Source organism: Bufo gargarizans, chromosome 1, assembly GCF_014858855.1.
Source record: "Bufo gargarizans isolate SCDJY-AF-19 chromosome 1, ASM1485885v1, whole genome shotgun sequence".
Lineage (NCBI taxonomy): Eukaryota > Metazoa > Chordata > Amphibia > Anura > Bufonidae > Bufo > Bufo gargarizans.
In genome coordinates this window covers 69,865,180-69,879,501 of record NC_058080.1, presented here as the reverse complement: position 1 = coordinate 69,879,501, position 14,322 = coordinate 69,865,180, and the positions used below count along the sequence as shown (strand labels likewise).

The following is a 14,322-nucleotide window of genomic DNA, read 5'->3' as shown; positions in this document are numbered from 1 at the left end:
TGACCGTATGGCCTCGGGATGCAGGGAGGTCCACAATGAAATCCAACCTCAGGTGTGACCATGGGCGCTCCCCGGTGGCTATGGGTTGCAAAAGGCCCAACGGAAGGTGCCGAGGGGACTTACTCTGGGCACAAACGGAGCATGCCGCTACATATGCGGCGATGTCGGAACGTAGAGAAGGCCACCAGAACAGATGTGAAACAGCCCAGGACAGCTGATTCTTACCAGGATGCCCCGCGGCCTTGGAGTTATGGTAGGTTCGCAACAACCGAGTGCGCAACTCCTCAGGCACAAAACACCTGCCGTTGGGTCTCCCAGAGGGAGCACCAGATTGAGCCGCCAAAATCTGCTCACCCAGGGGAGAGGTCAGGCTGGTGCGAATGGCGGCCAGGATCTGATTCGGAGGTATGACCGAAGTCGGAATCGACTCCTCCCCGGACAGCTCGGAGTACTGCCGTGATAAGGCATCCGCTCTGATGTTCTTGGAACCGGGTAGGTAGGAGACCACGTAATTAAAACGTGACAAGAACAGAGCCCATCTGGCCTGACGTGGTGTCAATCTCTTGGCCTCAGAAAGGTAGGTCAGATTCTTGTGGTCCGTCAGGATGAGAACCGGAACCACCGAACCCTCAAGCAAGTGCCTCCATTCTTTAAGGGCCTGCACGATGGCCAATAACTCCCTGTCACCAATCTGATAGTTGCACTCCGCGGAAGACAGTTTCCGGGAGTAAAACCCACAGGGAAGCAGAGGACCCTCTGGTGTTCTACGCTGAGACAGAAGGGCGCCTACTCCCGTCTCAGACGCGTCCACCTCGAGGACAAAGGGCAACCCAGGGTTGGGATGCGACAGAATCGGAGCCGACACAAAGGCGGACTTTAGAGCCTCAAAAGCTCGGATGGCCTCGAGCGGCCAGACCTGGAAATTACTGCCCTTCCTGGTCAGATCCGTGAGAGGCTTGGTCCTAATGTCATGGAACCATGAACCAGACGTACAACAAGAGATGAGTGGAAATAAGAAGGCTTTATTGCAAATCAAGCTGTAAGCAAAAGTCCAAGCGGATGGCTAAACCGAAGCAGGGTCTTGCGTAGACAGGGGTCAGGAACTAGAAGGGTAGTCAGACGAAGCCAGGATCAGGAACCAACGGGGTAGTCAGACGAGGCCAGGATCAGGAACCAGAAGCAGCAGCAGTCTTAGAAGCATGTGAACACAGGAGGACCAAGCAAGGAACTGAAGCCACAGACCTCCTATATATATGAGCTAGGCATCCAGCTCCTCCCAGTGGGAAGGAGAAGCCGCAGGGTGGGAGGCTACAAGAAACCCAGAAACCAAGATGGCCGCCAGCACATTTCAAACGAAGGAGAACAGTAAGAAGGTAAGACCATGACACACATGCTACTAAGCAAAACTGAAATCAGACCCAACCCAGGAGTACTCTAAAGAACTTAAAACGTTTTTTACTGGCTTACCTGCAATACCATACAACCTGATACCAGAAACTCCAAGAACAGGGACATTTTACATGCTTTCCAAGATTCACAAACCTGTAAATCCAGGGAGACAGATATTTTAATGCGAGGGCACCCTCATTGAGAAAATCTCTGGATGGATGGAAGGTGTCCTTAAACCCCTGGTGAGAGATACAGCTAGCTACCTCTAGGACACAACTGACATACTGAATAAACTGTCTGCAATAGGTCGCCTACCAAAGGGAACAATCCTGTCTACCATGGATGTAGAATCTTTGTATTCTAACATTCCACACCAAGATGGATTAAAAGCCTGTGAGGTGTTTATGGAAGATTAAGGAACTGGCACTGAATCTGTGGTAGACGTTACAAAATTCATTCTCACCTGCAATTACTTTTCATTTGATGAAAGCATATGCCTACAAAAGACCGGTACGGCAGTGGAGAGCAAAATGGCACCACAATCTGCAAATCTGTCCATGGCTAAACTTGAAAATGACTTGCCCTTTCAAACCTTTGGCCTATTATCGTTACATTAATGACATTATATCTGGACTGGATCTGAACAACAACTAAAAAAAATTCCATGAACACTTCAATCAGTTTCATTCCACCATCAATTTAACACTCAACTATTCCTTTGCTAAAATTAATTTTTTGGACACCATCACCAAGCTACAGAGCAATACAGTAGAAACAACTCTTTACCAGAAACCAACTGGCTACACAACATACCTCAGATAGAACAGTTTCCACCCCAAATTCCAAACACTCCATCACCTACAGTCAAGCTATCAGATACAATAACATATATTCAAACCCTGCAGACAGGGATGAACACCTTGGAATCCTCAAAAAGACATGTGTGAGTCGGGGATACCACCTAACTACAGTGAAGAACCAAATTGCCAGAGCCACCAGATTACCAAAGAGTGAGCATCTAAAATCCAAAACAAGACAAGAAAATCCTTACGTACCTCTAGAGTCACCTACAGCCCAAATCTGGAAATTCAAAGGAGGGTTGCTCAGAGACTACATCTAATACTACAAAAAGATGACTGGAATCAATATTTCCGGACCCCCCACTCCTGTGCTATAGACAGCTCCTTAATCTCAAAAACATTATTATCAGTAGCTTACTGCATTCTCCAATAACAACAGGTCCATTCCCCTGCAAACAGACCAATTGTAAGACCTGTCAATACATAATGACCACTTACAGGTTCCCAATACAGATCAGAAGTACATGATCCCAGGTATGTTCACCTGCACCACATCAAATGTGGTCTATCTGATTGAATGTACCAAATGTCCTACTAGAGGTCTGTGAAACTGGTCGAAACTTAGAACAAGAATAAAATATCATCCCTACACAATAAAAGAAGAAAGGAATGATTTGCCTGTACCAAAACACTTTTGCAGCCATGACCATGCACACGGGGGATGCTTTTACAATAGTTTATGGGACAGACTTAAAATTTAATTACACATAAATCATAGTAAACTTTCTTGTGTTTTTGCAGCTTCTTATGAAGGACCCAGAGTGCCGCTTTTCATCATTAGCTGACATTCAGACTTCTCCGTACCTGGCTGACATGAACTGGGATGCAGTATTGGAGAAATCTATTACGCCCAGCTTTGTTCCAAATGTAAGATTTCATTTATTTTCACATACCCCTACGTGTGGATAAGACAACCTGAGAAATGGCAATACCACATGTCCTGGTCAGTAGACAGCATGAGGATTGTAAGGCTTCACAGTGTCCCAATGGAGTGAATTTTACTACTCCATTACTAAGTGTTGTATCAAGAAGTATACACAATAAGAACGGAAGGAGATCAAACAAGTCAGTCCAATGACGTCATACAGTTCCAGTAGAGCGGTCATCCTACAATATATTGATTGTTTTTTTTCTTTCGCCTGTATTAGACGGGCAGATTTTCTGCCAGATGATCGGCAACGAGTGTTCGCAGTAGCACTCGTTAGTGATAATCTGGCAGTGTAATACTGCCGCTGATTACCCAATGAACGAGCAAACACTCATTCATCGGGCAATTCAAATTTGTTGATAGGTTTAAAAATGTTGCAGGCAGCAGATTGTTATGGTATAACGATCACTCCTCCCTATGCTAAGGAGGAGATCGTTGCATGTAATAGCAGCGGTCTCCTCCACCTACGAGCAGGCAATTGTCAGGAAGGAACGCTTGCAAAATTGGGCTGTCTCATTTGCTTTCTGTAGTGTTTTTAAGGGAATCACTTTGGACAATCCCTTATTGCTAGACTATCCCTGACAATAAGCTTATCAGATAGTGTCCTTCTCCTGGGTGCTCCATCATTAAAGGGGTTGTTTAGACTAAAGGCTGTATTAGACAGCCCGATTCTGCCGTTGATTGACGGGAAGGAACCATTTCTGTTTAGTCCTCATGCATTCTGAATGGGAAAAGATCCATTCAGGATACATCAGGATGTCTTCCGTTCTGGCAGCATTCCGTTTTGTGACTGGATACAAGACCGCTGTAAGCTGCGGTTTTATGTCCGGTCATAAAAACTGAAAAAAAGGATCCAGCACTGAAAATGTAAGCCAATGGTGATCCATTTATGAGACTAAGAACCGAATTCATCATCCATTGACTTTCAATGTATTTAGCAATCCGTTTTTTACATTTTGATTTCACACACTCGCATACTAGAGAGAGAGAAGAGCGGGGAGAGCGCGGGGAGAGAGAGGGGGGAGAGAGAGAGAGAGGGGGGTGAGAGGGGGCCGTGTGTCTGTGCTGTGTTTGTGAGACAGGGTGGTCGCTAGACTGTGACCAGGGTCGTATATAGAAATCACTGCGCCCCATGGCAAGAATCTAAATTTGGCCCCCTTGTGAGCGACCCATGGCCACCCTTAGGCTACGTGCACATCTACTGCAGAGGTTCCAGCAGAAGCCTCCGTTGCAGATTCTGGCAAAAACAAAGGTCAAAATAGCGCTGCATGCCAGATCTCGATTGACCCCCATTATTGTGAATGGGATCGGGCACGTGTCAGCAGTGTTTGGCATTTGCTGGATCAGGCAATTCTGGTATTCTGCTGGTATGCTGGAATAGAATACCGAAATCTGATCGCAAGTGATTACCTAGCCTTACCTGATGAATTGTGCCCGCTGCTGCTACTTTTCATATAGTGTGCCATACTTCCCCCATAAAGTGTGCCAGCTGTTGCTTCACAACCACCACCCCCCTTCTCCAAACACTGACTTACTGTTTGTGCCAGCTGTGGCAGACCGCAGTCAGGGCTTGGGGCAGATCTTCACGGTGCTGGACTGGGAGTCTGGACTGGTGACGCTGCTGGATCAGGTCAGGTCCAGACCGGTCAGTCACCAGTCCTTACGTGTGCTGGTAAAGTAACAGGGCCGGGACAAGGTCGTTTGGTGCCCCAGGCAGATTAAACACATGGCGCCCCCTTTGTAGAAATAAATAATAACCACCTTACTTGCTAATAAAATGAAAAACATTTTACAAAGGTCAGACACAGAACAGATTGCCAAAGGATTTAATCCTGTCACAAGTGATGTTTCTCTGACTGCAGCAGTACCTCCTAATACACACCTCATCAGCTGCTGCAGAACATCATAACATGCACCTCAGCTGCTGCAGAACATTATAACATACACCTCAGCTGCTGAAGAACCTACTAACATGCACTTCAGTTGCTGCAGAACCTCATAAAACATACCTCAACTGCTGCAGAACCTTTTAATTCACACCAGCTGCTGTAGAACCTCCTAATAAACACCTCCGCCACTGCAGAACCTCCTAATACACATCTCAGCTGCTGTATAACCTCCTAATACACACCTCAGCCACTGCAGAACCTCCTAATACACACCTCAGCCACTGCAAAACCTCCTAATACACACCTCAGCTGCTGTATAACCTCCTAATACATATCTCAGCTGCGGCAGAACCTCTTAATATGCACCACAGCTGCTTTAGAACCTCCTAATACACACCTCAGCTGCTGTAGAACATCATAATGATGCTAGAGACCATATAAGGCTTTGATCACAAGTGTGTTGGGGCCTCATTTAAAGATCAGGTCATAAATGCTGGACACACTTTTGCAACCTGCCAGGCTCCATGATGGAATCCTGTCAGATGTCATCATAGTCAGCGGGATCCGTCCGGTGTTGTTTCCCATGATGTGCCAGATGTGGCACTACGGTGATTTTTGTTGTTGTGCTCCTATGCAGGGGAGCCAATTCGCAACCTAACCTATTCCGTCCTAACATTACTTAACGCTACTTAGAGCAATGCAAAACATACAGGGTAAGGCCTCATGCGCACGACTGTTTCATTCCGTGTCCGTTGTTCAGTTTTTCGTGATATTCTGCGGACCCATTGACTTTCAATGGGTCCGTTGAAAACTCGGCTAATGCACCGTTTGTCATCCACATGTCACCACCAGACATCTGAGAAGCTCTGACAGATGCTTTTCAGAACCCCCTCCTTGAGCTTCCTTTGTTTTGCTTTCAGTTCCTCATCTCGTTAGCCTTGCTCAGCTGTCATGTAGTTGTACTGATTGCATCCCTTTAAATTCCTCCCCATAGTGCATCAGGTTGCGGTTTATATTACTTCCTGGAGTGTGTGTGCATGCTGATCCTACTTCCCAGTCTTCTACAAGTTAAGTGTTGTGCATTCATTTGTGTTTTTCTGTTTGTTGGATCCCAGGTGACCCTGACTCCCTCCGTATCTAGTGTAGGGAGCCGGTGGTCGTGTCCCCTCACTATTGTAGGGTGTTCAGGTGTTATACAGTCGAGGTACGAGGATATGCGATGATCTACCATTGGGATTTTCGCATAGGCTGAGCAGTAAGGGAGAGAGCCAGGTCTTATCCAGGGGTCTCCCTTTTTGTTCCTTAGTTTTGGATCCAGTGAGTCATATATTCATTTTGTGTTGACTTGTTTCCTGTACACATTCCGTGACATTATAAACCGCCAAAACCGTCTCAAGCATGGATCCGGTTTCACTTTTGACTGAACGCTTCCAGGGTCTTTCATTGGAGGTAACAGATCTCCGTAAGACTCTTTCTCAGTTTCAAGTTACCGGTTCAGCTTGCGTTCATGGAGTTTGTTCTGAGCCTAAGATCTCGCTCCCGGATACGTTCTCCGGGGGTAGTGAGAATTTTGTGCGTTTTAGAGAGGCTTGCAAACTCCATTTTCGCCCTCTTCCCCATTCCTCTGGTGATAAGGAACGGAGGGTGGGGATCATTATATCGCTGCTCAGGGGTAACGCTCAGTCGTGGGCCTTTTCGCTGCCGGTGGGGGCACGGCCCCTCCGTTCAGTGGATGAATTCTTTTTAGCCCTGGGTCAGATATATGACGATCCGGATCGTATTGCTTTGGCTGAGTCTAGACTACGTCTGTTATGCCAGGGTAAACAATCCGCAGAGATATACTGCTCAGAATTTGGGAGATGGGCAGCTGATACTGGTTGGAATGATGCTGCACTCCGAAGTCAATTTTGCCATGGTCTTTCAGAGGGATTGAAAGATGCATTTGCCTTTCATGAGAGGCCTACCTCCTTGGACTCTGCCATGTCTCAGGCCGTTCGTATTGATAGGCGTCTTAGAGAGAGAGATCACTCCTTCCTGTCATACTCAATCCCAGGACAGTGCAGCGGTCTCATTCTGTGCGCAGGGGTCTCAGTCGCTGTCAACCCCTTCTGAGCAGGAGTCCATGCAGCTGGGGTTGATTGCCTCTGACAATAGAAGATTCAGCCCGCATGGGAAGGTTTGTTTTTGTTGTGGAGGTATAAATCATTTGGCAAATGTTTGTCCCTCTAAGAGATTCAGGCAGTTTTTTGGGAGCAATAAAGAAACAAGAAGGAAAAAATCCTTTAAAAATGTTCCATCTGTTAACATTGGCAGGGTTGAGGCGGAAATTGAAGGTTTTCCGTTTGCTTGTAGTTCCCGTTTTGTCCTGCCTGCCAGGGTGGCGGTAGAGAGCAAGAACATTTTTTGTGAGATTTTTGTAGATAGTGGAGCAGCTGTCAATCTCATTGATAATCAATTTGCGATAACTCAAGGTTTCCAGGTATGCACTTTGGGAAAGGATATGCCTGTTTTTGCTATTGATTCCGCTCCACTTTCTCAGAAATCATTAAAGGGCATAGTTCACAATATCCATTTAATTGTGAGTGATGCTCATGTTGAGGATGTGTCATGTTTCGTCCTTAGCGGATTGCCTACTCCTCTAGTGTTGGGGCTACCCTGGCTCACTAAACATAACCCCACCATTGATTGGCAAGCGAGGCAAATAAATGGTTGGAGTGACTTTTGCAGAGAGAATTGCCTCACGACATCTGTTTCTGAGGTTTCTACTAAGACTGTACCATCTTTTCTCTCTGAATTTTCGGATGTCTTCTCTGAGAGTGGTGTTCAGGACTTGCCCCCGCACAGGGAGTACGATTGCCCTATTAATCTCATCCCAGGCGCCAAGCTGCCTAAATCTCATTTATACAATCTCTCCCAACCTGAAAGGGTCGCTATGCGTGCTTATATCTCTGAGAAAAGGACACATACGACCCTCGAAGTCACCTGTTGCCGCTGGTTTTTTCTTTGTTAAGAAAAAAGATGGTTCTTTAAGACCTTGTCTGGATATCAGGGAGCTGAACAGTATCACAATTCGTGACCCTTATCCGCTTCCTCTGATCCCGGACCTGTTTAACCAGATTGTTGGGGCTAAAGTTTTTTCCAAATTAGATCTAAGAGGGGCATACAACCTGGTCAGGGTCAGAGAAGGAGACGAATGGAAGACGGCCTTCAATACCCCTGAGGGCCATTTTGAGAATTTGGTTATGCCTTTTGGTTTGATGAATGCTCCAGCCGTTTTTCAGCATTTCGTGAACAGCATTTTTTATCATTTAATGGGGAAATTTGTATTAGTGTATTTGGATGACATTTTGATTTTTTCTCCTGATTTCAAAACTCATAAGGAACACTTACGTCAGGTCTTGCTCATCCTGCGGGAGAATAAATTATACGTGAAACTGGAAAAATGTGTGTTTGCGGTTCCAGAAATTCAATTTCTGGGGTTTCTTCTCTCCGCTTCTGGTTTTCGCATGGACCCCGAGAAGGTCCGCGCTGTGCTTGAGTGGGAGCTTCCTGAGAATCAGAAGGCGCTGATGCGTTTTTTGGGCTTTGCCAATTATTACAGGAAGTTTATTTTGAATTATTCCTCTGTTGTTAAACCACTCGCTGATATGACCAGAAAGGGGGTAGATTTTTCTTCCTGGTCGGTAGAGGCGCGTAAGGCCTTTTCTAATATCAAGGAGAGTTTTGCTTCCGCTCCCATCTTGGTACAACCTGATATTTCTCTACCGTTCATAGTTGAGGTTGATGCTTCTGAGGTGGGTGTGGCTGCGGTCTTGTCTCAGGGTTTCTCTCCTGCCAAATAGCGACCGTGTGCCTTTTTCTCGAAGAAACTCTCCTCCGCAGAGAGAAATTACGATGTGGGAGATAGGGAGTTGTTGGCCATCAAGTTGGCTTTTGAGGAATGGCGCCATTGGCTAGAGGGAGCCAGACACCCTATTACCGTGTTTACTTACCATAAAAATCTGGCCTACTTGGAGTCAGCCAAGCGTCTGAACCCGAGACAGGCCAGATGGTCTTTGTTCTTTTCAAGGTTTAATTTTGTTGTCACGTTCCGCCCTGGGGTTAAGAATGTGAAGGCAGATGCCCTGTCACGTTGTTTTCCGGGAGGTGGGAATTTTGAAGACCCGGGTCCCATTTTGGCTAAAGGTGTGGTGGTCTCTGCTCTTTTTCCTGAATTGGAGGCAGAGGTGCAGGTACCCCAGTCAGAGGCTACTGATCTTTGTCCTCCTGGGAGGTTGTTTGTGCCTCTCGCTTTAAGACAAAAGATTTTTAAGGAACACCACGATACGGTCCTTGCTGGGCACCCGGGGGCAAGAGCCACAGTGGATCTCATCGCCCGGAGATTCTGGTGGCCGGCGCTTCGTAAGTCGGTTGAGGGTTTTGTGGCAGCCTGCGAGACCTGCGCTTGTGCCAAAGTCCCTCATTCACGGCCATCAGGTCCTCTCCTTCCCTTACCCATTCCTTCCTGTCCTTGGACACATCTGTCCATGGACTTCATAACGGACCTGCCTCGTTCCTCGGGGAAGACTGTGATTCTGGTAGTGGTGGACCGTTTTAGCAAAATGGTGCATTTCATCCCTTTTCCTGGCTTGCCCAATGCTAAGACGCTGGCACAGGCATTTATTGATCACATTGTCAAATTGCATGGTATTCCTTCGGACATAGTCTCTGATAGGGCATGCAGTTTGTTTTCAGATTCTGGAAGGCTTTCTGTTCTCGCTTGGGGTTTCGGTTGTTATTCTCTTCTACTTTCCACCCGCAGTCGAATAGCCAGACAGAGCGCGTCAATCAGAATCTGGAGACATATCTGCGCTGTTTTGTGGCGGAGAATCAGGAGGATTGGTGTTCTTTGTTGTCCCTTGCTGAGTTTGCTTTAAATAACCGTCGTCAGGAGTCCTCTGATAAGTCACCATTTTTTGGTGCATATGGGTTTCATCCGCAGTTTGGGACATTCTCTGGAGTGGGGTCTTCTGGTTTACCTGATGAGGACAGATTCTCCTCGTCTGTCATCTATTTGGCAAAAGATTCAGGATAATCTAAAGAGCATGAGTGAGAGATATAAGCGTGTGGCAGATAAGAGACGTGTGCCTGGTCCGGACCTGAATGTTGGTTATCTGGTGTGGTTGTCTACTAAGAATATCAAATTGAAGGTTCCCTCCTGGAAGTTGGGTCCTAAGTTTATTGGGCTTTACAAAATCTTGTCTGTCATCAATCCTGTTGCCTACCGTCTTGATCTTCCTCAGACTTGGAAGATCCATAATGTTTTTCATAAGTCCTTATTAAAACCTTATGTCCAACCCATTGTACCCTCGTCTTTGCCTCCTCCTCCGATTATGGTTGATGGTAATCTTGAATTTCAGGTCTCTAGGATTGTGGATTCTCGTGTTGTCCGCGGTTCTCTCCAATACCTCGTTCATTGGGAGGGTTATGGTCCTGAGGAGAAGATGTGGGTCCCAGTGACGGACATTAAGGCCACTCGTCTCATCAGGGCTTTCCATAGGTCCCATCCTGAGAAGGTGGGCTCTGAGTGTCCGGAGTCCACTCGTAGAAGGAGGGGTACTGTCACCACCAGACATCTGAGAAGCTCTGACAGATGCTTTTCAGAACCTCCTCCTTGAGCTTCCTTTGTTTTGCTTTCAGTTCCTCATCTCGTTAGCCTCGCTCAGCTGTCATGTAGTTGTACTGATTGCATCCCTTTAAATTCCTCCCCATAGTGCATCAGGTTGCGGTTTATATTACTTCCTGGAGTGTGCATGCTGATCCTACTTCCCAGTCTTCTACAAGATAAGTGTTGTGCATTCATTTGTGTTTTTCTGTTTGCTGGATCCCAGGTGACCCTGACTCCCTCCGTATCTAGTGTAGGGAGCCGGTGGTCGTGTCCCCTCACTATTGTAGGGTGTTCAGGTGTTATACAGTCGAGGTACGAGGATATGCGATGATCTACCATTGGGATTTTCACATAGGCTGAGCAGTAAGGGAGAGAGCCAGGTCTTATGCAGGGGTCTCCCTTTTTGTTCCTTAGTTTTGGATCCAGTGAGTCATATATTCATTTTGTGTTGTCTTGTTTCCTGTACACATTCCGTGACACCACGTCCGTGATCCGTGGTTCCAGTCCGTCCAAAAAAATATAACCTGTCCTTTTTTTTTTCACGGAAAACGGTTCGCGGACCCATTAAAGTCAATGGGACCGTGAAAAAACGTGGAGGCACACAAGATTGTCATCCGCGTCCATTTTTTTCCTATCATTTGCATGGCAAACTTGACTTAGACTTTTTTTTACTTTCCTTCATGTCTGGTGATCCTCCAAAAATAAAGGAAGACACATGGAAACAAAAACGGATCACGGAACAACGGAAACCCATTTTGCGGAACGGAACACAACAACGGTCGTTTGCTTTAGGCCTAAGGCCTCATGCACATGACCGTATTTTGTTTCCGTGTCCGAGCAGTTTTTTTTGCGGATAGGATGCGGACCCATTCATTTCAATGGGTCCGCAATAAACACGGATAGCACACTGTGTGCTGTCCGCATCAGTATGTCCGTTCCGTTGCTCTGCAAAAAAAAAAAAGTGCATGTCCTATTTTTTTCTAGTTTGCGGACAGGGATAACCATTATGGCCTCATGCACACGACCGTTGTGTGCATCCGTGGCCGTTGTGCTGTTTTCAGGTTTTTTTTGCGGACCCATTGACTTTCAATGAGTCCGTGGAAAAATCTGAAAATGCACCGTTTTGCAGCCACATCCGTGATCCGTGTTTCTGTCCGTCAAAAAAATATGACTTGTCCTATTTTTTTGACGGACAACGGTTCACGGACCCATTCAAGTCAATGGGTCCGTGAAAAAACACGGATGCACACAAGATTGGCATCCGCGTCCGTGGCCGTAGGCTACTTTTACACAGACGGATCCGTCTACATAAAAGCTTTTTCAGAGCTGAGTTTTTACTTCGTGAAAACTCAGATCCGACTGTATATTCTAACACAGAGGTGTTCCCATGGTGATGGGGACGCTTCAGGTTAGAATATACTAAAAGAACTGTGTACATGACTGCCCCCTGCTGCCTGGCAGGGGCTGCCAGGCAGCAGGGGGCAGACCCCCCCTCCCCCCCTGTATTTAACACATTGGTGGCCAGTGCGGCCGGCCCCCCCTCCCTCCCCTGTAGTTAACACATTGGTGGGTCTGCCCCCTGCTGCCTGGCAGCACCTGCCAGGCAGCAGGGGGCAGTCATGTACACAGTTCTTTTAGTATATTCTAACCTGAAGCGTCCCCATCACCATGGGAACGCCTCTGTGTTAGAATATACTGTCGGATCTGAGTTTCACGATCTAACTCAAATCCGATGGTATATTCTAACATAGAGGCGTTCCCATGGTGATGGGGACGCTTCAAGTTAAAATATACCATCGGATTGGAGAAAACTCTGATCCGATGGTATAAAAGGGACTCCTGACTTTACATTGAAAGTCAATGGGGGACGGATCCGTTTGCAATTGCACCATATTGTGTCAACGTCAAACGGATCCGTCCCCATTGACTTGCATTGTAATTCAGGATGGATCCGTTTGGCTCCGCACGGCCAGGCGGACACCAAAACAAATTTTTTTTCATGTCCGTGGATCCTCCAAAAATCAAGGAAGACCCACGGACGAAAAAACGGTCACGGATCACGGACCAACGGACCACGTTTTTTGCGGACCTTAAAAAAAAACGGTCGTGTGCATGAGGCCTATTACAATGGATCCGCAAAAAAACGGATCCGCAAAAAAAACGGATGCCATACGGAACGTCATCTGTTTTTTTTTTGCGGATCCGCAATTTGCGGACCGCAAAACACATACGGTCGTGTGCATGTAGCCTTAGGCTACTTTCACACCTGCGACACTACGCTCCATGCGGTCCCGCTGATTCTCTGCATTTTGCCAGATTGTGACCAGATCTCTGCTGTACCCCATTATAGTTAATGGGGCTGGAGGGCATTCTGTCTGCATCCAGCAGGGCCAGATCCAGTGAATTTCAGCAGGCTGTTCTCTGCTGGAACAGACTGCCAGAATCACTAACGCAGATGTGAAAGTAGCCTAATACAGCGCCACATACCTCGTACCAGTGACGTCTCCTTTGATGTAGATGTTCTCTGTCCTCATCTTCTCCTTTCAGACCAGACCGCCATGATGATTTTTCAGCCATCTCTTCTCTCTGCAGAGTTTGAAAGACAGACATCTTAGTTTCCTACTTTTCCATCATCCTCCCACCATCCTGCCACCCCCAATACTGTGCCCACTGTGCTCCCTATACAGGTTACACACATATAGTTCCCCTTCAATAATTATTGGCACACAGTGTCCTAAAAAATAACTGTGCCCAGGAAACAGTGTCCCTGACACTAATAGTGTAAACATAATGTTACCCAAAAATAATTGTGCTAAGCTGATATCGTGCCCCCCACAGTAATACTGCTCCCCAAAGTCCCACCAATAGAAATAATTATCTACCAGACAACACGTAGAAGTAATAGTGCCCCTACAGTAGGGGTTGGCGATATGGCCTAAAATCTATATTGCGATATAATTTGAAGCATGTGCGATATATATTGCGATATATTATTTTCTTCTGTATGTATACAAAAAATACAAATTAATAAACTTTGCAAGAAATTTTTAGAGGGCGCAGTTTTTGGCTATCTTTGTATTCTAAAACGTGCTTCACTTTGAGGTGATGAAACAAATTGGTTGTATTCCCTCTCTTTGCTATTATTGTCGTCCGGCATAGTTTGCAGATTACATTTTTCTGTTTCACATCCGACCCCTTAAACCCAAACCAGGTCCATATGACCGACGTCGCACCGGTCTTCTTTATGAGCACCTCCTCCTCTTCCTCCCCACATGTAAGCTCCTCCATGAAGTTGACCAAAAGAGGCACAGCTTGATGACATCTAGGGCGCCTGCAGGAAACTATTATTTTAGCAATCGAGTACTCGTCTCTAATAAGACAAACCTTCTTTTAAGACTTAAACTATTACTAACGTAATGCTAATTGCTTTCTAAAAACAATATTTTTATGTGCCTGTGGTATAGCAGATCAGCCCCATGCCATTTGCCATCAGTCAGCGTCAGCCCCATGGCATTCGCCAATTGCCATCATCAGACATGTCCCCCAGAGCCAGTGCCATCAGCTCCATGGCATTTGCCATCATCTATCAGACTGTCTGATGATGGCAAA

The 14,322-nt window shown here is 46.4% G+C and overlaps 1 protein-coding gene across 1 annotated transcript in view; it reads left to right on the top strand.

Annotated features, from left to right (window-relative positions):
• The window catches only part of STK32B (serine/threonine kinase 32B), a 282,862-nt gene that overhangs the window by 164,538 nt on the left and 104,002 nt on the right, over positions 1-14,322 (top strand). The window contains exon 7 of the mRNA XM_044282748.1: positions 2,991-3,116. Within this exon, the coding sequence (XP_044138683.1) occupies positions 2,991-3,116 (126 nt within the window). The remainder of the gene's footprint in view (positions 1-2,990; positions 3,117-14,322) is intronic.